Consider the following 24,924-nt stretch of genomic DNA (forward strand, 5'->3'; position numbering starts at 1 on the left):
CATGGTCTTTTGATTTCTTTTTGGTGTTGGAGGGAAGGGGGCTGTGCAAAGACACCAACGTAACGTACTTCTGTGTATTCATTTTACCCCAGCTGAGCACTCTGATACAGTGGGCCAAAGTGTTTATCTTTCATCTGAAGTGCAAGGAGTTTGAGCTTGAGCAGCCGAACACCACGGTGTTGTGTCATCATGGGGTCGCTCAGACTGTCTGCGAAAATAAGGTCTCTCTTTGCTTCATTTCCACACTTGTGTGTCTGCCTTTTATATTGTTCTTCAAGTCATGAATTGCGAGGTAAAGTAATCATTTAAATACCATATATTATTTGGTTGACGTAAATGCATATTGTTGAAACATTTGTTTTTGGATTGACCATGTCAATTTGAAACCATGTCAATTGGATTGACCTATTTCATTTTTGTCATGCAAATTGACCGGACGGAAAACAAACAAATAATAAAAAAAATAAACAAATAATATGTATTTTAAAATAATTATGTACTGATGGTTTTGTCTAAAACCAAAGAAACTGGAACGGCACTCGGTAGAGCACATACTTCAGGCAGGCTGAATGGTTTACATTTTCTATCCCACTGATAGGCCAGATGTTGATCCGGACCTGAACCAGAATTGAATCGGCTTGTTCTTGTCACCTAACCTATTCATTCACGAAACCTGCACCCGAATGGATTTCTCTCATCTCCCCCTTCCTGTTCAGGCTGGAGTTCCCCAAGGCAGTGTTCTGGGCCCTGTGCTTTTTCTGGTCTTCATCAATGATCTCTCCGACTCTCTGGAAAATCCTCTCTATCTCTTTGCTGAGGACTCCACTCTCTGTCGCTCCATTCTTCATCCCTCAGATCGGCAGTCTGCAGCCTCCTCACTCTCTGCAAACCTGGACAAAATCACAGACTGGGTAAACAAGTGGAACATGTCTTTCAATCCTGACAAATCTCACACTCTCACTATGTCTCTCCGAAAAGACCGACTGGACAACCCTCCCATCCACTTTCTCAACAATCCTCTCCAAGAAGTTCTGTCACTCAAGCTTTTGGGTCTCACAATCTGCCATGATCTTTCCTGGGAAAACCACATTTCCAAGCTGGCCTCCAAAGCCAGTCGATGACTGGGCATCCTCCGTCGGGCAAAGCCCTTCCTTGGCACACCTGAGCTCCTCACCACTTTCAGGGCTTTCATCCGCAGCTCAATGGAATACTGTTCTCCCTTCTGGGCTGGTACTCTTGCCTCACACCCAGCTCGGCTTCACGCTGTTGAAACCAAAGCTTTCAGTATCATTGGAATCTCCTGTGATAAAGCTACCTCTGAGGGCCTTTCACTTACTCATCGCAGGCAGGTTGGTGATCTTTCTGTCTTCTACCGACTCCTCTCCGGCCTAGCTTCCCCAGCTCTGTCTGTGATTTGTCCCCCAAATATTCCTACAGGTCACAAAAGATCTGTCAGCAACCCTCTTCTGGCGAAACTGCCAAAATCACGACTCTCTGCTCACCTTCACTCTTTCATTCCTCTTTTCTTCTGCCTCTGGAACAAACTCCCTCACTCTCTTCAATCCCACTCCTCCCTCCAGGTCTTTAAAACAGCTGTTCACCACCATCTCTTATCTTTCCCCATCCAAAACCTTGATCTTTTCTACCTCCATAAATTCACCCCAGATCCACTTTTTTGAAATTCCGACTTCTTTCCTGGAAGTTCTAGCAATGTCCATGTCTTTTATACCTCTCCCTGCCCCTGCCCCCCCCCCACCTTTCCCATGCCTCCTCCCCCCAAGCCCTCTCCCTCCCACAGATCTCCCGATGTCCCTGTTCTCTACTGTTGTACTTGTGTGCTTCCCTCTCTCTCCCCATCTTGTCTCCCACTCCCTTTATTACATGTTTTATGTGTCCGTTAATTTTTTTGTGATTAATGTTAGCTCTTACACGAGCCTCAATCTTGTATACAAAAAAATTAATAATTTTTTTGTCATAATATGTACATAATGTTTTGAAATATTGTGCTATATATTGGTTTTTAGTCCTATATCTGTCAATGGTGGTGAAGAATCGCTTGAAATCAAAAAATTGTAGTCCTTGTCACACACCCAAAGCAGTCCACCAAATTTTGTCTGAATTTGTCTGTAACCTTTTTGAAATATCGTGCTCACAGCCAAACACACATAAGGACATGGGTGAAAACTTAGATGGTGGAGGTAATTCAGGGACAATGGTGCTTGAATAACGGTTGATTGTGCTTGTATTTTTTTTTTTACACACACACACACACACACACATTGTGTTGGCTTAGCCTTGTGTTGGCTTAGCGGTCAGGGTGCCGACTTGGGATCCTCGGATCCTGGGTTCGAATCCCGATCGATCGCTGAATAAATGCCAGGGGGTTGACTCAGCCTGTCATCCTTCCGAGGTCGGCAAATTGAGTACCAGCTTGCTGGAATGAATGATCCCGGTGTGTACCCCGGTTTAGAATAGGTACACCGTATCCCTGCGCATCGTAAGAGGCGACCAAGGGTTGGCGTCAGGAAGGGCATCCGGCCATAAAAACATTGCCTCAAACAGGGAACCATGATTGTCATGGGGCCCGCAAGGCTAACTCCCGCTCTAGCTGCGAAAATGGCCTTAAAACATTCATTCATACACACACACACACACACACACACACACACACACACACACACACACACACACACACACACACACACACACACACACACACACACGCAGCAATCTGCTCCCCTCGTCTCCGATCCCCCTCCACCCCGAGTGAGACCCGGGAAGCACTTAGAACTGTTCACACGGTGTTTATTACAAGAGCCTGTTACATGCACGGAATATTCTCAGTCTATACGCCAAGACGGCATCTCCCGGTACACGGCAGCATGACCCACATTTGCAAGAAGCAAGTCGTGATGCGTACAATGCACAAAGAAGCGCCTCGGGGCCATACACCGAAAATCTTAGAGTTCCACCCGCCAAGCTGGTCATATACATAGTTTTCACCACGTCCCCCTACCCTCATCCCATACTGGGAGATCAAAGAGGTGGTCCAGACAGTGAGGAGCCTCGGGGGGGGGGGGGGGGGGGGGGGGGGGGCTGGACAAGGCCACAGGGAGGACATAATATTTCATTTCTAGGGTGCAAGGAATCCAATGTACCGACCTTGGCAGCGATAGACCTCCCAGGGAGGTCGTCTGGCGGGAAGTGGAATTGTCATGTATGGTCTTAGACTGCCCTCAAGAGGTTTGGGAGGGTATAGCGGGGGGGGCAATACTCAGTATTCTAATGTACTTGGTAGGGATATTTGGGTGCCCCCAATCATTGCCCACGACACACACAACAGGCATTTTAAGGCCATTTTCCCTGCTGGAGCGAGGGTTAGCCTTGCGGGCCCCATGACAATCTTCTCCATTTTGCCCTATTTTCTACATCTCCCCTTGTTAATCGCTGGCCCGCATTTCTCCTTCTACCACCTTTAGCCAAGTCTTTCTCGGTCTTCCCGTCCTCTACATCTTTCTACATTCATTTCCATCACTCCTTCTCACCCAATCACTTTCATCCTTCCTCAACACATGACCAAGCCATCTCAACCTGTTTCTCTTCACAAAAACAAACAAACAAACAAACAAACCAAAAAAAAAATATATATATATATATATATATATATATATCTATATATATCTATATATATATATATATATATATATATATATATATATATATATATATATATATATTTTATATATATATATATATATATATATATATATATATATATATATATATATATATATATATATATATATATATATCTATATATATATATATACATATATATATATATATATATATATATATATATATATATATATATATATATATATATATATATATATATATATATATGTATGTATGTACACTACCGGTCAAAAGTTTTAGAACACCTCCATTTTTCTAGTTTTTATTGAAATTTACGCAGTTTAATGTCTCAATGTACTCTGAAATTAAGCATAGAACAAGTACAAAAAGTTTTAATTAAAACAAAATCCGCGTCGATGTTACACAATGCCTAGATTGCAGCTGTGCCTATAACGTCGATGTTATAGGCACAGGACATTCCTATTGATTCGATTACTTGATGTTATTTTTGTGCAAAGTGAAAATATATCTCGGCAATTTCCCGTGTTGTGGCGACGAATTTTTAATATATCTCGGCATTTTCCCGTCTGTTATTTCAGGCGGTGTATGACTGACCATGCCGCGATTTAAAAAAAATATATCTCGGCAATTTCCCGTGTGTGGCGACACGTGAACGAAGCTATGCTCCTCTCTCCACATTATTGTGTCGACGTATAAATTAAATATTTCATCGTGACGATTGTCATCAAATGGACGAATTTTTAATATATCTCGGCCTTTTCCCATCTGTTATTTCGGGCGGTGTATGACTGACCATGCTGCGATGTAAACAAAATATATATATCTCGGCATTTTCCCGTCTCTTATTTCGGGCGGTGTATGACTGACCATGCCGCGATTAAAAAAAATAATATCTCAATGGACTTGAAGTTACAGGCCTTTGAGAATTCATTTCGTTCTATAAAGGGCAACTTTCATTGGATTTTCTTCCGGTTTTTTTTCAACCGAGTCTAAAACTATGTTAGCGACTGTGAAAAATGAAATGATATATCGAATTTGATTTGAAATAAAACTGTGTGAGAGAGGAAGACACCACGGGCCTACAAAACAGGCCTCAAAGCTATGCGAGTTAATAAAATGGTGGATATTTGTTTATATGAAGCCTCTCCCACAATGGGTGGAGCTATGGTTCCCAGAATGGGTGGAGCTTTGAGGTTTTGTCTTCTCTGAAAGAACAAGAAGAAGAAGAAGAACAACAACAACAACAGCAGAGGGCACTCTATTAGCAGCGTCTGCGACGCGGCTAACAAGTAAACAATTGGAGATAAAAAAGAAATCATAGAATCATTTTGTTTAACAAAATTTAATTTAAATTTTTGACTCAGCAAAGTAGCCACCTTTTGCAGATATAACTGCTGAACACACTCGTGGCATTCTTTCTACAATGGAAATCAAATATTGTTCGGGAAGTTCTCCCCAACACTGTTGCATAAGTTCCCACAAATGTGTTGCACTTGTAGGTTGCTTTGCTTTCACCCTTCTGGTCTAGTTCATCCCAAACCAGCTCAATGGGGTTTAAGTTTGGAGACAGTGCTGGCCATTCCATGATTTGAAGCCTACTACCGTCTTGTTCTTTTCCTCGAAGGTAGTTTTGACATAGCCTGGAGGTGTGTTTAGGGTCATTATCTTGCTGTAGGATGAACCCCCTGATCAACTAGGCGTATACCAGAGGGTATTGCATGGCGCTGCAAAATGATGTGGGTGCCCTTTTGGTTCAGGGTGCCAGTCACTCTGTGCAAGCCACCGACTCTGGATCCAGCAAAAGAGCCCCAGACCATCACGCTTCCTCCTCCATGTTTGACAGTTGGTGTCACACACTGAGGAACCATCCTTTCGCCTACTCGACGGCATACAAAAACCCTGTGTGATGAATCAAATATTTCAAATTTTGATTAATCGGTCCATAAGACCTTCCAGTCTTCAGTAGTCCACTGGCGGTGCTTCATGGCCCAGGCAAACCTCTTTTTCTTATTTTGCCATCTTAGCAATGGCTTTCTTACTGCCACTCGACCTGTCAAACCTGCAGCTCAAAGTCTTCTCTTCACAGTTGAAACTGAGACTTGCTTACTTCGACCAGTGTTAAGCTGTGCTTGAAGTTGTTGTCCTGTGAGCCGCCTATCACGCAAGCTGTTGACTCTCAGAAACTTGTCTTCTGATTCTGTTGTGGCTTTGGGTCTGCCAGACCTCTTCCTGTCAGAGTTTCCTCCAGTTTCCAATATACTACTTCCTGCAGTGCAATATTGTCCAAATAATGCTTCAGAGGGTGTAATATTGTAATAACAGTCTGTTCCAATACTGCTTTTATACAGACAGGGGGTTTGTAAACAAGTAATCAGCAGAGGTTGGGACACCTGTAGGAATTGTTTGCATCAACTTTCAAGGCTTAATTTACTTACATTGCTGCAGAACAGCTGTACTTTGTTAACCCATTACTTGTTTCTTGAAGAAGGCCTTTTTTTTTTTACAATATAACTGTGCAATTTACATTATTTTCCCATTTTTGCTAACCTAAACTTTTTTTTTAACCTCGAGCAGTTTACTGCTTATCTTTGTACTATTTCAGGTTATTCGCTGGACATTAAACTGCGTAAATTTCAATAAAAACTGGAAAAATTGAGGTGTCCCACAACTTTTGACTGGTAGTGTACATATATAAGTGAAGTGGTTGTTTGTTTGTGAACCTACTCATCTGAGCTCCCAAGGTTAATCGCCACAAAAATATCATGTCAAAACACACACACACACACACACACACACACACACACACACACACACACACACACACACACACACACACACACACACACACACCAAAAAAATCTCACAATTCATAATTTATAGACATCCGAGCTGTGACCATGATGTCCAAGGGTTGATCCACATATACAAAGCTTCATAAAAAGCCCAATTTTTATCGGATTTCAATATGGATACCAATATAATTAGTGAGATTGTGACCTCCAATCGTCAAATATGTTATCATATGTAAACTTAACTATCTTAAAGTTATCTTAAAAGATTAAAAATTTAAAGATTAAAATTAAAATATTATTATTAAATATTAAAGATTATTAAAGATTATTAAATTAAAGATGTAAGATTAAAGATGATTAAATAAAAGATTAAAAAGATTAAAAGATCTTAAAGATTAATTATATTAAAGGATATTTATTAACGTTACTGATAACTTAACTGATATCTCAAAGTGAAACTGATGTTGAGAAGTGAATCTGAAACTACTGATCTATGGATCATCCAATGGGAAGCCAGAATGAAATGCTGTGGAAAATTTCTGAAAGCAAAGCTGTGGGGAATATAGAGAGAGGGGGAAGGTCGGAGCTGAAGAAACAATGTGGAGAGGGATAGGTGCCTGGAGGTGGTCGGTTGGTATGGAAAGAACTTTGGTGATCTTCGATCAGGCTGTACCCCCAAAACATGCCTATACCCGTTTCCCAGTTGAGCTTTCATAATATCACTTTCAATCACAAGCAGTACTTCGGAGGCACAACGAACATGGATTGGAAATCTTAGCTGATAGAATGGAACAAGGTTGTCGAGGTTACCAGCTGCCCCCATTGCGGCATATGCTCACCGAATATTTATAGTGAATTCCCGTTTCTACCAATACACACTCCAAAGGAAATTGTTCATTTCACGTCAGACATCTACGAACCACCATCATTGATTTTATATATATATAAAATCAATGATTTATTGATTTGATATATATATATATATATATATATATATATATATATATATATATATAATATATATATATATGTATATATATGTCGGATTGAGACTTAGAACTTGGGACTCAGAAGACAGAGGAAAGGAGCAACGGATATATTTATTGGAACTCGAGTACACAAGCTTGAGGACAGCAAAGTTGTATTGAAACTCACAAGGAATGACCAACAGTACAACAAGATGCTCTGAAATAATTCAATTAACATTGCTTTATATAAGGAAAATCAGGGGTGGAGTTAGCTCACAAGATACAGAGACAGAATGGGCTCATCGGCCCTCCCACCATAGTCCCATCCTGTTGTTCAGTTAATTAAAGGAAGTTCATCCAAGGCCAGTCTTGGGTTAGCTCAGATAAGGAGATGGTCAGCAATATGTGGCAACATGTTTACAACTTTCCGTATAGAAAGCTTGCTTGGGAAAGTACAAAGGGAGTGGACACTCATAAAACTGTCAACTTGCAGGATATTGGTAAAGTCATAGAGGGAGGCAGAGAGATAACAGTAGCCTCCAAGGCCAGGGAAGGGGAACTAGAGATTGTGCCCACACAAACCAGAGCTCAAAGGAAAAGAACTCCTTATTAGGATATTACACATCCTCAATGCACAGGAAAGAACTCAGTATCATAAAAGAGTACAGCAGTCAGTCAAAACAGAACATATAATTGGTTATACTTGGTAGTTGGTAAAGCAGCAAGGATATACAGAGGGGGGAGGGGCATTACAGCTCCCTACATACCGCCCTTTTGGATCTAAGATACAAAGTTATCTACGAGCCAATCAAAGGCCTTTATTTCAAACAAAACAGAAAAATCATTCAACATATCACGCGAAGGCAGCCCCGTAAGAATGTCCCATACCAAAGCACCACACAAACTCAGTAGGATGATTCGCGTCTGTATGTGAGTATACAATGTAAGGCCGAAAAGCAGAGTGATCAAATGGCACACAAAATCCACCAAGAGAGGTGGGAGAGACAGTGTAAAGGATTCACTAAACGTAACGTACCACACGAATACATCCCAGTGAGCATGTCCCGTACCCCCGTACCGCACAGCGCACTCAGCAGGATGATCCGCGGGTGTGTGGGTGCAAGTGGGTGTAAGTGGATGTATGAAGTAAGGCGGGTGTAGATGGGTGTATGAAGTGAGACCGTAGAGACATGAAGATCGAATAGCGCGCCAAATCCACAACGAAGACCTCTGGTTCCACCGGGGTCCACACCCAGGGAGATCTCCGACCCACCCTTTGACCACAGAGGTGCAGCCGGACTCCCCCCTGACTGGAGCTCGCCCAGGCTTCCCCAGGTGAAATCCTTGCAGATCTTCGGCGCTCAATCGATATTCATGTTCATGAGGTCTCTTACATGCTGGTGATCTGGGGAAGACACAACATCGTCAGTATCAGGTGGCTCAAACCTATGGCCATGAAATAAAGCATAACGGTCCAAAGGTGGGAGAGAAACTTCCTTTGGGTCAAAGTCGAGATCGTCCGAGGCGATGCTGCTTGCTTCGCTGTTATCCACGGACGAATCTCCAAAACAATCAGACTCGGAACTCAGAGTGTTTTCACGATCGAGTTCCTCTCCATCCGGGCTTGGGTTCACAGCTGGGTCCAAATCCCGGACTGGGTCAGTGGCGTTTGACTCACTGTGGGCTTGTGAGACATAAAGGTGAGCTCGTGAAACATGGGGAGGCAAAGCCTGCATTGAAATATAAACATCAGCCGGGGACCCTCGCAAGTGGCCCACATCATCATTGGTAACATCATCAGTAACATTATTCTTAGGTGGCGTAGGCCTGCGGCGTGGACGGCCACCAATATTCACGGCCTGGCATATCGAGAAGAAACGAGAGGAGTCCTTCAGGAACTCGTCGATTTCTTCATGCGACGTGTTGGGGCCCAGTTTAAACGGCCTCCTGGCAGCCTGAAATGCTTCGAGGTCCGCATAAGTGTACTCGACATCATTATCGGTAACATCAACAATGGAAGAACAATCTTCGGAAGCGGAGATCTCATTGTCGCGGCCCAGTGGCTCGTTCGGGTCGTCGTTCCAGGATCCGCGGTCTGCAGTCACGTCGACGGCCAGTGTGTCATCTGGACCCGCAGTCAGCTTTTCGAGCATCACCATGGCCTTTTCTGTTGTCGTCTTCAGTGTCCATCCTGTGGAAAACTTTCTCACACACGCAAGGACTAAAGCCTTGATTATCACACAACTAACCACAATTCCAAGGACTATTGCCAAGGCGGTTAGTACCCACTTTACTATCGTGCCTGTCCACCCTTTGAACCAGTCGGTAAGCCACTGGTGGGAGGCTTCCCGATCCATTCGATCCCTTGTCAATGTATGAGCGCTTTCCCTTAACTTTATAATAGCAGCACTGACACCCTGTGAGGGGTCAGGAATAAAAGTGCAACATTTACCCTCAATTATCCCACATACCCCTCCTCGTTCTGCCAATAGCATATCTAAAGCAACCCTATTTTGCATAACCATTGTACGCAGGTGGACAACTGTGTCCAACATTTCGTCATGTGCTGTAGCGGTGGCGTTGGCCACAGTTTCTAAGATTAACGCAATTTTGTCAATGCGGTAACTGCTCATGACCGTCCCAGCCCATGGGAAAAAGAAACTAACGGCCTTCTCCCAATCAGCGCCATGTAAGGTGGTGGTGCCGTCGTTGTTCCAATAGGTGCTTCGCGGGGTCCTTATGAGTGCAGGAGTATTATGCAAGTGTTGTCGCATTTCCATTTCTGGGAAAACTGATCCTAAATAGCAGATTCCTCCCCAATTATCAGGTAAATACGGGTAAGCTTTGTTCCCGCATACAAACATGGTTCCGTGTGGAGCCACTAGATGAGTGGTCATGCAAGTGCGAAGGTCTGCGATAGTGTTTGTTCCGTTTACCCCTTTCCATGCCAACTGGAGGTGTGTGAGATTATGTAAGGGCGAACTTGTAACATTTACTAACAGCATGTGTTTCCCTTCCCTAGGGTCCGCGAGGAGGGTATCTCTACACACAGATTTGCCTACCGTTATTTGGCCCTTTCCTTCTAAGCAGAGGGCCCCCCTAGCCGGCTTAACCCAAACCGGCGCCGGACGTTCCTCAAAATGTCGGGGTTGGATGGGGGGCGAGTACTGGAAAACTCGTTTACACGCAGTTCCGTCAGAACCTTGGCTTGTCAGGGTTGTACTAAGGCATTTGGTGTCTAGAGGCTTTGAGCACAAATCATTGAGTGATAGGGGTAACGCTACCATTGGTATTCCTGTTGTGCTGGTGCGGGGAAGGTGCATACACATCCAACACCGTGTCCTATTCTGTAATGTGGCCATGTGCTGTGCGACCTTCCAGTATGTGTTCTCCTCTGGCTTCTTTCTTACTTCCTGGGCAGGCGGGGTTTTAATGACGTAAGCGGCGCAACTAGGTCGAAGGTAAGATGCAGTTCCATTTGGGATTGTCGTGCGAGGGGGCCATATTCCACATTCAAGTATCATTGTTGTATCCGGACCAATGGGGGTATAATGCAACATAAGGGTAGTATTCTCAATGCCCTTGCCCCATCGATATCCTGGGGCATAACGGCTACTTATGTTCCCATATGTTCCATTTTCCACTTTCCTAACCTTAGTCAGGACTAGGCGTGTTCTTGTCATGCGTGCCTGTGGTGTATTATTGTGTACCACTATAGCTTCCGCCCATCTTACAGATAACCACTTAAAGCTTGTTTCCAGGTTACAGCAATTCACCGCTATTTTGTCTCCCCAGTGAGCCGTTATATACTTGACGGGATGGAGGGGAAATGCTGAATAGTTGTCGGGTCCTGGGTACTTGGGGAGGTCCTTTCTCAGTAGCTCAAAGTTCAAGAGCCTATCTCCGGCAGGGGGTTTGAGGCAGCTACCCAGAATTCCCATCATCATGACCGTCATCGCCGCCCTTAGGAGACTGTGGTGCCTTAGACGATGCATTGTCTTCAGCAGTGTGAGGTGCGGTGTCTTCAGCAGTGAGGGGTGCGGTGTCTTGTGTGACTTGTGGTGCGGGAATGGACAACTTACAATGGGTGGCGTGGATCCACGAAGGTTTACCCTCGCAGAAGACTGCCGTCGGTGTGACCAGTAGCACCTGGAATGGTCCCTTCCACCGTGGCTCCAAAGCAGCCTTGCGGGTGAAGTGCTTTACAAGCACCCAGTCGCCGGCCTGGAAGTTGTGGATGGCGTGGCCTATTGGTTCAGGCAGCGCCTCTCGTACTCGAGCATGAATGCTGCGTGCCACATTGGACAAGCCTATGCAAAATCTCAAAAGCATGTCATCCATTACTGGCAAAGCAAGGGTGGACATGTCTGTTGGTGCTGAAACGGGCAAGCTCATAGGTCGTCCCATTAATATTTCGTGGGGGGAAAGGCCCGTAGTGCGACCCGGGGTGGAACGAATGCTCATCAATGCAAGCGGAAGAGCCTCTGGCCACCTCAAGCCTGTGTCTGCGCAAAGTTTCGCTAGTTTATTCTTTAAAGTCTTGTTCGTTCGTTCCACAAGTCCTGAGGACTGTGGGTGGTAGACGCAATGGAAGGATTGTTTAACGCCCAACGCCTTCAGGATGCCCTTAACCACCTGCGCCGTGAAATGGCCCCCTTGATCTGACGAAATTATCTGGGGAATGCCAAATCTGCACATAAAATCCCGCACGAGGCGCTTCACTACTGTCGGAGCATCGGACTTGACGCATGGGTATGCTTCGACCCATTTGGTGAACGTATCTATGATCACCAACACATAACGAAATGACATACTTGGTTCCAATTCTGTAAAATCGAACTCGATAGTTGCGAACGGCCCACTAGGCGGGGGCCGTCCCCCATCATGTGCATGTCTCGGTGGCGCCCCTCTATTGTGTTGCTGGCAGACCACACACGATCGGCACACTTCAGATACAATCCGTGACAGTCCTGGCGCTGCCCAAGTGTAGTTTATCTGTCCCATCACCCCCCTCTGGCACACATGACCATTCTGATGAGCCATGCGTGCCAGCCAAGGCAGTAAAGCCTGGGGTGCTATGGGTTTCTCGTCAAGGGTCCATATTTCTCCTGGCCCGGGGCGTATCGCCCCTCGCTTGAGCCAGTCCTGGTGTTCGGCCGTTGGTGCAGCGTTCTGCAAATTTATGATATCGTCCTTAGTTGGTGTGGCGGGTGGTCCCGCAGTCGGTATGTCAGCAATCTGTGCGGCTGTCTTCTGTGCTCGTGTCACCATCGGCATGTTGCGTTCTATCTGTTGGTTGGCGGCCTTTCCTGCCGCCTCGTCCGCCCTTGCATTGCCCCGGGCAACGTCAGTGTCCGCCCTTTGGTGGCCACGACACTTAATTACCGCGATAGCGCGGGGAAGTAAAATGCTTCGGAGGAGCCCTTCTACCAACGCGCCATTCTTTATCACTGAACCGGCAGATGTGAGAAAACCTCTCATCTTCCAGATGGCTCCTTTATCGTGGACTACGCCGTGAGCGTAGGCCGAATCTGTGTAAATGTTGACGGCAAGGCCTTCCGCCAAGCTGCACGCTCTGGTCAAGGCGCACAGCTCCGCCTGCTGTGCGGAAAATGTAGGTGGAAGACGCCCGCTCTCTACCGTTTCGCTATCCGAGCACACGGCGTACCCGGACAACAGGGACCCGTCCCATGCGCGCCTAGCTGATCCATCGACATAATATGTACAGTCGGGATATTCTAAGGGATTGTCCTTTAAATCCGATCGCACCGTGGAGACTAGCTGCACAACGTCGGTGCACACATGAGGTTCGCCCTCCTCTGGGGTGGGCATCAGTGAGGCTGGGTTGAGTGTCGTGCAACGTTCGATCGTGATGTTGGCTGCAGTGATCAGTGCGGATTCGTATTGCATTAATCTAGTGTTAGACAAATGCTGTGTGCTTCGCTGTAACAACAGCGAAGTGACGCAATGCGGTACCCGTAGCTTTACTGGGTGCCCCATAACGATGTCCGCTGTTCTTTCTACTGCGTACCTGGCCGCTGCCACGGCTTGCAGGCACACCGGAAACCCTTGTTCGACCGGGTCTAACTTTTTACTAAAGTAGGCTACCGGCCGCTCCTTATCCCCATGGGTCTGTGTCAAAACTGACTGGGCGAAACCTCCCACGGCGTGAGTGTAAAGGGTAAATGGTTTCGCATAATCCGGGAGTCCTAATGACGGTGCCGTAACCAGCGCCTTTTTCAGCCCGTCAAAACATCGCCTCATTTCCTCCGTCCATACCAATTCGATCGAGGCGGTTGATTTGGTTGCTTCGTATAGTGGCTTAGCCAGCAGTGCAAAATCAAGTATCCAAGTGCGGCAATATCCCGTCATACCTAGGAAGCGCAGCATTTGCCGTTGCGAGCGAGGGCGAGGCAGCTCCATAATAGCGGTCACTCGTCCAGCATCCAATTCTCGTTTTCCGTGCGAAATGGCGTGTCCCAAGTAAGTTACAACCTGCCGCACAAACTGAAGTTTTGGTCTGCCTACTTTGTGGCCTTTGGCCGCCAAGGCCTTTAATAGGGCCAAGGAATCCATTTCGCACGCCTCCTTTGAAGGGGAGCAAATCAACAAATCGTCAACGTATTGCAGCAACACTGACCCTCCCTTCAATTCCACATCCGCCAGGTCGCGGTGTAGCGCCCGGGAAAACAGAGTGGGGCTATCTGAAAACCCCTGAGGTAGTACTGTCCAAGTATACTGGCGCCCCCTATGGGTGAAAGCGAACAAGTATTGTGACTCAGGCGCGATGGGCACAGAGAAAAACGCAGAACAAAGGTCGATGACCGTGAAGTATGTTGCGTCCGGCGGAATTGACATCATGAGGGTTGCTCCGTTTGGAACTAGTGGGTGTATGCCCTGTATCACCTTGTTCACCTCCCTTAAATCCTGTACAAACCTCCATTTGTCCTTTGACGGCTTTTTCACTGGCAAAATTGGTGTATTACATGGGCTGTTAGTTTCCACAATAATTTTCTGTTCCACTAGGGATTGAATTACTGGTGCTATGCCTACGTCGGCCTCAGGTCGTAGCTTATACTGTTTTACATTTGGCAAGCGCATCCCCGGCTGCACTGCTATCACTAGAGGTTCGGCGTCTCGCATCCGTCCAACCTCACCGTCGCTTTTGGGCCATAAATTGTCTGGCACCTCCGCTAGGAGGTAATCTGACTCACCCGGGTCCGTCAGCACTGCCCTCATGGCATAGGTGCCCTTAGGAGGCAACTCTGTTGCTTCGAACACTCCATCCCTCCGTTGTGTCTTGAAGTCAATTGAGAACCCTTCGCCATTTTGGAGCCGTTTCAAAGTCCAGCGGCCTCTCTTACTCCGATAACCTTGTAAGGGGACTTCTCGTAACCTCCCCACCATCCAACCTACACTTTCCGGCGGCCACCCCTTGGCAGTAGTGAGGGTAACATGGGCGGCCGCTCCTTCGGGGTATTGGGTCAACGCACGCTGACTCGAGGTTAGGACTGCCTCGATTCCTATTCCCTCACGGCCGATCCATATCCGTGATAAGTGTAGAGGCGTGCGCTCGCCCAGTTTTTCCTTAACCTTTTCTCGATAATTCTCGTCGTCGCCCGTTGCATCATAGTACGCAGTGCAATGGGGTGGATTATCCTTTAAGGTTTTTATCGAAATTTGGTGCAGTTGTAGCCAATCTCGCAGGACCGCACTGTCCAAGCACACATTATCTATGATATGCGTCCAGGTAGCCAGAGCCCCTTCATCCATGCGCCACCAATACACGGTGGGGCCGGGCCGAGACAATGCCGTCATTACCAAGTCGCGTTTAGATTCCGCGACGTCTACGAAAACTCCCTCCTCTGTACATGAGATTTGACAGCCCAAGCGGCACAATAAATCCCGTCCCAACAAATTGGTCGGGGCGGTAGTGGTCATCAAGAAAGCATGTTTAGCCTCCAGCGGGCCGCATGTTACTCGCACTTCCTCCGAAATAGGAAGCGCTTGGGGTAAACCCGAAACACCCAGTATTTGAACGTTCCTTGCCGTAGGGCGCAAAGAGGGCAATTGCCCCTTGTTAATAGTGCTGCGAGTCGCACCCGTATCTACGAGAAATTCTAATTGTCTTCCCTCCACGTCCAACATCAAGGTTGGTTCCTCTGCCGGTGTCATGGTCAAGAGAGGACACTCCTTGGGCGACTCGCCAGCGTCCCGTCAATAGGCCCCTCTATTGTATTGGGGCTGAAACCCCTTACGAGCCTTTGGGCAATCACGTATCCAGTGTCCCATCTGCTTGCAATAATGACACGGTTCCTGCGGAACCGGTGGTGCGGAGGGCATAGGTCGTCCCTCTACAGCGCCCCTTCCGCCCTGCCGGCGTTCTGGCGGCCCCCAATGTGACTGGTTTACTGGTTGCCACTGCGGCGGGCCCCGAGGCGGGGCCCAGTTCCCCCTTGGTCCGTTCTGCATCCCACTATTGGGGGGTGGTCCAGGGGTTTGGAGAAGGGGTCTTGGTGGATACCAATTTTGGGGAGGGGGCCCTTGCACAGTCCAAGTTTGAGGGTTTTGAGGAGGAGGGGGAAGAGGGGGTGGTATTGTCCATTGCTGTTTTATTTCGTCCATATTAATTAGTCCTAAGTCCTCAGCAGTACAACCTTCACAGAGGTTACCTTCGCGGTGGATCCACTCTCCGTTAGGGAATTGGCCCCTATAGAAAGGCAAACCGCTCCTCCCAAGGTCCTCATAACCTCGAACAGGTCCCCACTTCTGGCACTGTTCGCGTATGTAGTCCTGACTCTGATCCCCCTTTTTATTTTGATTAAATTGAGCCCGTTTCTCCTGGACAAACATTTGCAATATTTCCTCCTTAATATCCTTTTTCTCCTCTAGGGAGGAGCCCGGGCATTGTTCCAGTTTGTCGCATAATTCGTTGGTTGTCATTCCCTTCCAGCCGAAGAGGACGGACTGTACCTGTTTCTTTAATATCGGCCGAAGCCCCTCGATTAGATATTGATTTACCAATGGTTGAGGTAGCCCTACCAGCTGCATTGGACCCAGTCCTCCCCAGCGCGCGATGGCCTTTTCCAACCTTTCTCGGTACTCTCCAATTGGTTCTCCTGGTTTTTGTTTTATGGCCCCGATTTTTCCCCAATCCGGACCCCCTGCTGGCAACAGCGCATGTTCGATGGCACCCAGCAGCCGGACCTTCAGTGCCTCCCATTGCACTAGTGTTATCTGGGGGTTTGCACCCGCCGCCCTTGGGTCGTCGTGCGGCCAGTGTGCTCTTTGTCTAGCCCTTTCCCATACTTTGGGTGGGAGCACGGATACTCCCATATGAGTTATGTCTCGATAGTCGCACTCGCCAGCTAAAAACCAATTCGTCATGGTTGGCACTACCTGCCGTGGATCCTCAATAAGCAAATGTTGAATCCTTTCCCGCATTACCGTTAAAGAGGACTCTTTCCATGGTACCCTTTCTCGAACCCCATGACCTGCTGCGTCAACTCCGATAACTTGTACGGGGCACAATGTTTTCCTTCCCTCTATTTCCTGACATTCCAATGGGGTAGTTTGTGAGGTCCCTTTCCCCTTACAACCTACCAGTGAGGGGTATAACCCATCCGGTCCTATCGGTGGCGGGAACCCTGCGATGTCGGTCCCGTCATCTATTCCGTTAGCCCCGAGTTGTGCAAACGGTCTTCCCTGGCTCGGGTGGTTCTGGGGTGTCTGGGGCGCGATGGTAGCGGGGTTATAGGGAGGTGGTGGCGGGGGCGCAGAAAGGATAGGTGGTGCCTGAAACCCCGGGGCAGAGCTTAGGTCTGGGGCTGGGGAGGGTAGATTGGTCACTGCCTCCCCTACCGCGGGGGCTGGGTTTTCAACGAGCGACATCAGTCGCGCGTTGGCCTGCTTTTCTATTTCCTTAAGCGCTTCATCCTGCTCTTTATTCGCCTGTTTCCTCAGACCCTTGAGTTTTGTTACCTCACCAGCCAAGCTGGCCTGTTTCGACTTTGCGTGTCGCTTCATCGCTTCTTCCTTCCACCAGCCAAAGACTTTCCAGTATTCCGGCGGGAAGTGTTTCGTGGTCTGTTCAAACTTGTCTAATGTCTCATACAACACGTCCAATTTTTCCAGCGCAAAAGACCCTCCTTCGGGCCACGGTTCTCCTAAATCCTTCGTCAGCGCAACCCATGACTTCCCTGGTCTCACAGCATCATAGCCATGCCTCCGAAACATAAAAAATGCTGGGGTATGTCTAAGCGGTTCACCTGCCTTTACTGTCTTATTACCCATACTGTTACCCATCCTAAGAATCCTTAGTTTACCGACGTAGCCTTGTACTCGTGAGGATCTCCCGCCTCGCGTTACAGCCGTCTACCTAACTCTGAGAGGCTCGCAGCCTTGTACCCGTGAGGTTCGCCCGCCTCGCGTGGTACGGCCGCGCTACCTACTCTCCTGAGAGGATCGCCCGCCTACTCAGCCGTCTATCCTACCCTTACTGCACTTTCCTGGCGTCCTACGCCCGTGTAATACTTCTAACTTCCTTATAATTCCAAAGTCTCCCGGGTAGGCCTCGGATCAGGACGCCGCCCTTATCCTTACCCTCACAACCCAGAGATCTATTACTCCTTACCCACAGGCGCCCAACGTGGGGCACTTTCCCTTACGTAACGTTACCCTGACGAGTCCATAAACAGTCAGTTGCTCCGGGACCCAAGCGGTCCGTAATTAAATTTAGGTTCGAGGATCAGGTCTGAGCAGGGAACGGAACAAACGGCAACCGAGCAAGAGAGAGTGGGTTACAATTTGGACTGACCCCCAGGCTAAAAGGGAAAAACAAAAGAAAACCACAGCTCACCTGACCCGGATCAATTGCCAGCTGGTCTCTCACCACTCACTTGCCTGGGACCGCGTCCCGGACTGCACAGACTGATCCCACCGCTGCCACCAGTTGTCGGATTGAGACTTAGAACTTGGGACTCAGAAGACAGAGGAAAGGAGCAACGGATATATTTATTGGAACTCGAGTACACAAGCTTGAGGACAGCAAAGTTGTATTGAAACTCACAAGGAATGACCAACAGTACAACAAGATGCTCTGAAATAATTCAATTAACATTGCTTTATATAAGGAAAATCAGGGGTGGAGTTAGCTCACAAGATACAGAGACAGAATGGGCTCATCGGCCCTCCCACCATAGTCCCATCCTGTTGTTCAGTTAATTAAAGGAAGTTCATCCAAGGCCAGTCTTGGGTTAGCTCAGATAAGGAGATGGTCAGCAATATGTGGCAACATGTTTACAACTTTCCGTATAGAAAGCTTGCTTGGGAAAGTACAAAGGGAGTGGACACTCATAAAACTGTCAACTTGCAGGATATTGGTAAAGTCATAGAGGGAGGCAGAGAGATAACAGTAGCCTCCAAGGCCAGGGAAGGGGAACTAGAGATTGTGCCCACACAAACCAGAGCTCAAAGGAAAAGAACTCTTTATTAGGATATTACACATCCTCAATGCACAGGAAAGAACTCAGTATCATAAAAGAGTACAGCAGTCAGTCAAAACAGAACATATAATTGGTTATACTTGGTAGTTGGTAAAGCAGCAAGGATATACAGAGGGGGGAGGGGCATTACAGCTCCCTACATATATATATATATATATATATACATACATATATATAAGTTCAAAACACACCTGGTCACAAGTGTGCCGCACTGACCGGGTCCTCAGTCGAGGTCCTCAGCATCATCCCATTTCGGCCCTTCAACCTCGATACGGTCAGCTAAGGTGGGCCAGCAGGGGCACGTACACATCCACATGCAGCAACTGCACCGGGATGCGTACATACCCCCACCCCCAGCCAGTGCGAACAACAACAACAACAACAACTCCACATCCAGAATCCACAGCACCAAACAAACATGGTTTGAGAAGAGAGGGAGTTGAGAAGAAAGGAAGAGGAGGGGAGATATGTGAAAGCAGTCGGTCAGGCACAGTAAGGTGCTTGGACTAAGTGGGAAGGTGTGCGGGTGAGGATATTGAAGTGGCAAGAGATTTGGAGGATGGAGCCAATATTGTTGAATTTCCTGTTGCGGGCAACGTATGATGTGCTTCCGTCACCAGTAAACTTGAGATTGTGGAGGTAGTTGCAGGAGGAGAGATGTTATTTGTGTGGAGGTGTGGGAACGGTGCAGCATGCACTGAGTGCATGCTCAGTAGCATTGGCAGCAGGAAGATACAGGTGGCGACATGATCAGGTGCTGGCGGTGGTGGTGCAGATGGTGCAACGAGAGGTGCTGAGATCGAGAGAGAGAAGAGTGGAGGAGACTGATGGGGGAGAGGTGTGGTTTGTCAAAGAGGGCCAAGTGGAAAGAGGTGGAAAGAGGAGGAGGAGGAGGTGGAAAACAAGAGGGCTGTCAGATGCTTGTGATTGGCAGGTGGTGGCAGACCTAAAGCCACAATTGGTATTCCCAGAGGAGATCTGTGTGACAAGGTTGCGGCCTGACATTGTCATTTGGTCAAGTGCAACAAGACAGGTCATCTTAGGGGAGTTGTCGGTACCTTGGGAAGAGAACATGGAGGAGGTGCACGAGAGGAAGAGAGGAAAGTACAGTGAGCTGGAGGCAGAGTGCCGGGAGAAGGGTTGGCGCGTTTCGTGTCAGCCATTTGAGGTGGGGTGTAGAGGGTATATTGGCAATTCCTTTTCTGCATTTCTTGCTAGGCTGGGAGTGTGTGGGACAGAAAGAAGGAGGATGTGTGACAAGGTGGCCCAGGTTGCCTTGAAAGGCTGATTTTAGATATGGAGGAAGTTTATGGAGGCACGTCGAACGGTGTAGGTTGGTTGTGTGTTTTTGTTTTGTTTTTTGTTTTTTTTTGTTACTATTATTACTTCTTATTTTGTGTATATGAGTGAGTGGGTGAGGGTGTGTGTTTTTGCATGAATTAATTTTTGCATGAGTGTGTGTTTTTGTGTGTTGAGTGGTGTATGATGTAAGTGTAGGTGGTTGTTTGGTTGGTGTTCTGTATGTATGTATGGGTGTGTATGTGTGTGTATGAATGATCTGGTGTGTTTTGTTGGTGAGTGGTGAAGGGTATAAAGGTGGGTGTTTGAGTGTTCCACTATGTTTGTTTGGTGCTGTGGATTCTAGATGTGGAGTTGTTGTTGTTGTTGTTGTTGTTGTTGTTGTTGTTGTTGTTGTTCGCACTGGCTGGGGGTGGGGGTATGTACGCATCCTGGTGCAGTTGCTGCATGTGGATGTGTACGTGCCCCTGCTGGCCCACCTTAGCTGACCGTATGGAGGTTGAAGGGCCGAAACGGGATGATGCTGAGGACCTCGACTGAGGACCCGGTCAGTATCAACATTTTTATTATAAAAACACACACACACACACACGCACGATATGTACATATCCACAGTCGTGGCCAAAAATATTGGCACCCTTGCACTTTTTTTCAAATAACTCTCAATTTTATCGAAAAATAAGTTTGAGATTGACAAAAGTATTTGGTCTCCACAATTCTTTATTTCACTGATTATTACAGAACCCTTGTTTTTGATTCAGAACTTAATATATCATTTTAAATACGAAAATAAAAAGAAATGGCATTGACAAAATTATTGACACCCTCGACTTAATATTTGGTAGCACAGCCTTTGGACAAAATAACTGCAGTCAAGCACTTCCTATAGCCATGAGTGAGCTTCCTACACCTCTCTACTGCAGTTTGGCCTACTCTTCTTGTGCAAACTGCTCCAGTTCTCCCAGATTTGAAGGGTGCCTTCTCCCAACTGCTGTTTTCAGATCTCCCCACAGGTGTTCAATGGGATTTAGACCTGGACTCATTGGTGGCCACTTCAGAACAGTCCAGCGTTTTGTCTTGAACCATTCCTGGGTGCTTTTTGAAGTGTTTGGGGTCATTGGCCTGCTGCAAGACCCATGACCTTCGACGGAGTCCCAGCTTTCTGACACAGTTGAACATTGTGCTCCAAAATGCCTTGGTAATCTCCTGATTTCATGATGCCGTGCACACATTCAAGGCACCTAGTGCCAGAAAAAGCACAGCAACCCCAAAACATCACTGAACCTCCTCAATGTTTGCCTGTAGGGAAGGTGTTCTTTATTTTGAAGGCTTCATTTTGGTTTCTGTAAATGTGCTTTGCCAAAAAGCTCTAATTTGGTCTCATCTGTCCACAGGACATTTTCCAGAAAGATTTTGGCTTGTTCAGGTGTGCTTTGGCAAACTCTTGTTGGGCTTGCTTCACAGTAGGGTCCTACTGGGTCTCCTACCATCGAACCCCCTTGTCTTGAGTTGGCGACGGATGGTGCGAGTTGAAACTGTCCTACCTTGTGTCTGAAGGTCAGCTTGAATCTGTTTGGCAGTTTATTGAGGTGCTTTCTCCACCATTCAAACAATCCTTTGTGTTAAGTGCTCCTCCCCGACCCCCTGGTCACGGTGTACCTCCGAGCCCCGAGAGGAGTCACGGCAGAAAAATGTGTTATTCTGTGTGTCAAAGATTAATGGAGAAGCCACCCCAATTGTTACTCACCAACCAATATTGTATTAAGATCACACAAGAATAACAGTACAACAACAATAGTATTCAAAAGTACAATCAATATGTCCTATGATGGTACCATCAGTTTCGTAATATATATAACTCACTGTGCTCCAAGTGAGTGAACCAAGAACATTCCCCAATGTCTCTTATTCCCGGCTTCAAGCCAACGTTGATTCGCTCCAGCGATCTCCAGAACGAGGTCCAATCGAGACCAGAATCCTGTGCGGATGGCAAGTACAGTCACAGCCGACGCAGCACAAAGGCGCCCTCAAGGCGACTGGGAAATCCAAAGGCGCCCTGCAGGCGACTGAGAGATCACACCCTCGGGTATGGACGAAGTAACCTTCAAAAAGCCACGTCACACACACGCCCCAGATCGACGTCTGAATGCGGTGACAATGGTCGAAAAGAAACGAAACCGCGAGCGAAGCACAAGTCCTGCGCGAGTCAAAATGGCCGACGGCCCGGTCTCGTGGCGCACCAGCACGGCGATGATTCTCTCCTGAATCGATAGCAAAACCTGACACGCAGGTTAATCGGTCACAGCGATGACAACTCGGAATTCCTTTCCCGGAAACCCGAAAGTTCGCTAGGGACTCTTGCTCGCCAACGTTTGCTTCAGAACCTGGAGCAACTCGGCTTTCTTGTCTGACCTCTCTCGCTCCGCCCTCTTTCTTCTCCTTCCGCTTCATTGACGTCCGGTTCCTGTTTCATTTTAAAACATTCCTTTTACCTTTTGACAATAATAATTGCTATTTCCCTCAAACAACAATAATATTAATACAATTATTAATACATGGAACCAGAAATGTCTCAAGTGGATGAAAGCCACCACAACGGAAGTGATGAATCCGTAACATTTGCTCCAGTCTTCGATCAATTTCTCTCTTTCGGCCACATCCAGGGAGGTTGGCTGCAGTGCCATGGGCGTTAAACTTCCTGATACCATTGCGTGCGGTGGACACAGGAACATCAAAGTTTTTGGAGATGTACTTGTAGCCTTGAGATTGTCTGCCTCTTTGGGCATCTATGGGGAGAGTGAGGGAGTTGCCCCCCAAAATAGGTATCTTTAGTCAGTGCAGTATACTGTTTATTCTACCAGGTGAGCACCAGGGTATTGCCCCTATATTTTTTGTTTTGTTCCACTGCAAACCAAATAAATACATGTGTGGATACCAAAGGATTTTTTATGTTTCAACAATTTTCTGGAAGAAATGGTGCATTATTTGAAAAAAGTGCAAGGGTGCCAATATTTTTGGCCACGACTGTATATTGAAAAATGTACATAATGGCATGCCTTGGACTATTGTATATTATTATTAGCACTTTTTGAACGCTTCGTGTAATTACTGAAAGATTGAGGCAATTTGTTTCTCTTTTCAAATCAAAAAAGAAATCTTTCGATCATTAAAGGTGCTGTGAAGACCTCCTCGGGCGAGTTGTGATCCCTCCAGACAGTTGAATAGACTGTGGGACAGCGGCCTGCATTGGCCCATTTGTGGTCGAGTCCTCCTCATTATTAATTCTAAGTGCTCTGTTCCCTTCAAAACCCCATGGAATGAGTAAATGGTCATATGCACTCTTTTGATACCATTTTTATCGTTCGTATACTTTGCTTTTTTTTCCAGGCTCCCCTGGCTGGACATTGCCCCGTTCCCGATGAGATGAAGTACAGAATGATGCGAATGAGTGTCGATGGACTGGAGTTGTACATCGTTGAGAGTGGTTGTGCTGCACTCCTTGGGGTATTTTCCTTTTTCTGTTTTCAAGCTCACTCGACTCGAGCGTAAAATTGTTTTCCAGAAAAGCTTTTAGTAATTCATCTTGGGAGAGCTTGCTTGTTCAACTTTATGATGTTGTTCAGGATTTCTTTTAAAATAGCTTGTAAGTGTGTACATAGTTATTGCTGAACACCCCGCCCCCCCCCCCCCCTTCCCGTGTTTTGTTTTTCTTGATTCGTTCAAGTGTGAGGGCACGCTCGCAAACACACACACACACACACACACACACACACACACACACACACACTTTCCCAGCAACTACGGGGCCTCGTGCATGCGTGCGGCATGGATACAGTTCAGTCGTGTCACAAAATGTACGTGAACGGGTCGACCTGGGTTGGCATTCCAATCTTAGTACTCGGCTCATTTTAACTGTGGTCACGTATTCTAATCCATATGCTGTTTGGAGTTGTGCATTGTCTACTAACGTCCTTGCAACTATTGTACAAGTACCTGATGCCTCCGAATGTCCTCGTCTTGCATCAATGCATGGGAGTTCGAAAAGTTGTGCTGATGAGATACTCGCCATATCCCAAGATGCACAAAACATAAGGATAACCAGGAGTATGTATAAATAAAATATCCATTTTTATATATTTCTTTGGAATTACTTGTTTTGTTTTTTTAAATTGAAGATGGAGGGTGAGGGGAGGGCGAACAGCAGCCTTGGAGTGTCTTAGATTGTTGGGAGGATCTTCTTCATCGAGATTAATGAACACCCCCCTCTTCCCCCCCCCCTCCCCCCCCCCCCCCCCCCCCCCCCCACGTGTGCCCAAGTTCTTCCATTTGCCTGGGGTCAACAGTCCTTGCCAGCCTGTTGCACTCAACAACAATGGATTTGGTCTTGGAAGCATGTTCATTCTTCTTTTCTTTAATTCCAAGTCGAGGCTCGTGAAAAAGCTAGAACACAGTGCAAATTGGAGAAATGCACCAACAACACTGTGCAGAGAGACACTCTGATGGTCAATGGGCGGGGGCAAGGATGAGTCTACTCATATCTGCACTTGCTATTTTCTAACCATTCCATTTCAATTTTTTTTGATTTCGACGGATTGGGAAGACATTTCAATTTTTTTTGATTTCGACGGATTGGGAAGACGCTGCCTGCTTACTGCATGTCAAAGAACTTCAGATTGTAAAATATTGTTTTATTTTAAATAT

The 24,924-nt window shown here is 46.9% G+C and overlaps 1 protein-coding gene across 1 annotated transcript in view; it reads left to right on the forward strand.

Annotated features, from left to right (window-relative positions):
• BLTP1 (bridge-like lipid transfer protein family member 1) overlaps positions 1-24,924 on the forward strand; it is a 282,755-nt gene that overhangs the window by 43,570 nt on the left and 214,261 nt on the right. Inside the window, exons 10-11 of the mRNA XM_078766129.1 lie at positions 93-221; positions 23,611-23,727. Of these exons, the coding sequence (XP_078622255.1) occupies positions 93-221; positions 23,611-23,727 (246 nt within the window). The remainder of the gene's footprint in view (positions 1-92; positions 222-23,610; positions 23,728-24,924) is intronic.

Source organism: Myxine glutinosa, chromosome 12, assembly GCF_964187855.1.
Source record: "Myxine glutinosa chromosome 12, kmMyxGlut1.1, whole genome shotgun sequence".
In the NCBI taxonomy this organism is placed as follows: Eukaryota; Metazoa; Chordata; class Myxini; order Myxiniformes; family Myxinidae; genus Myxine; species Myxine glutinosa.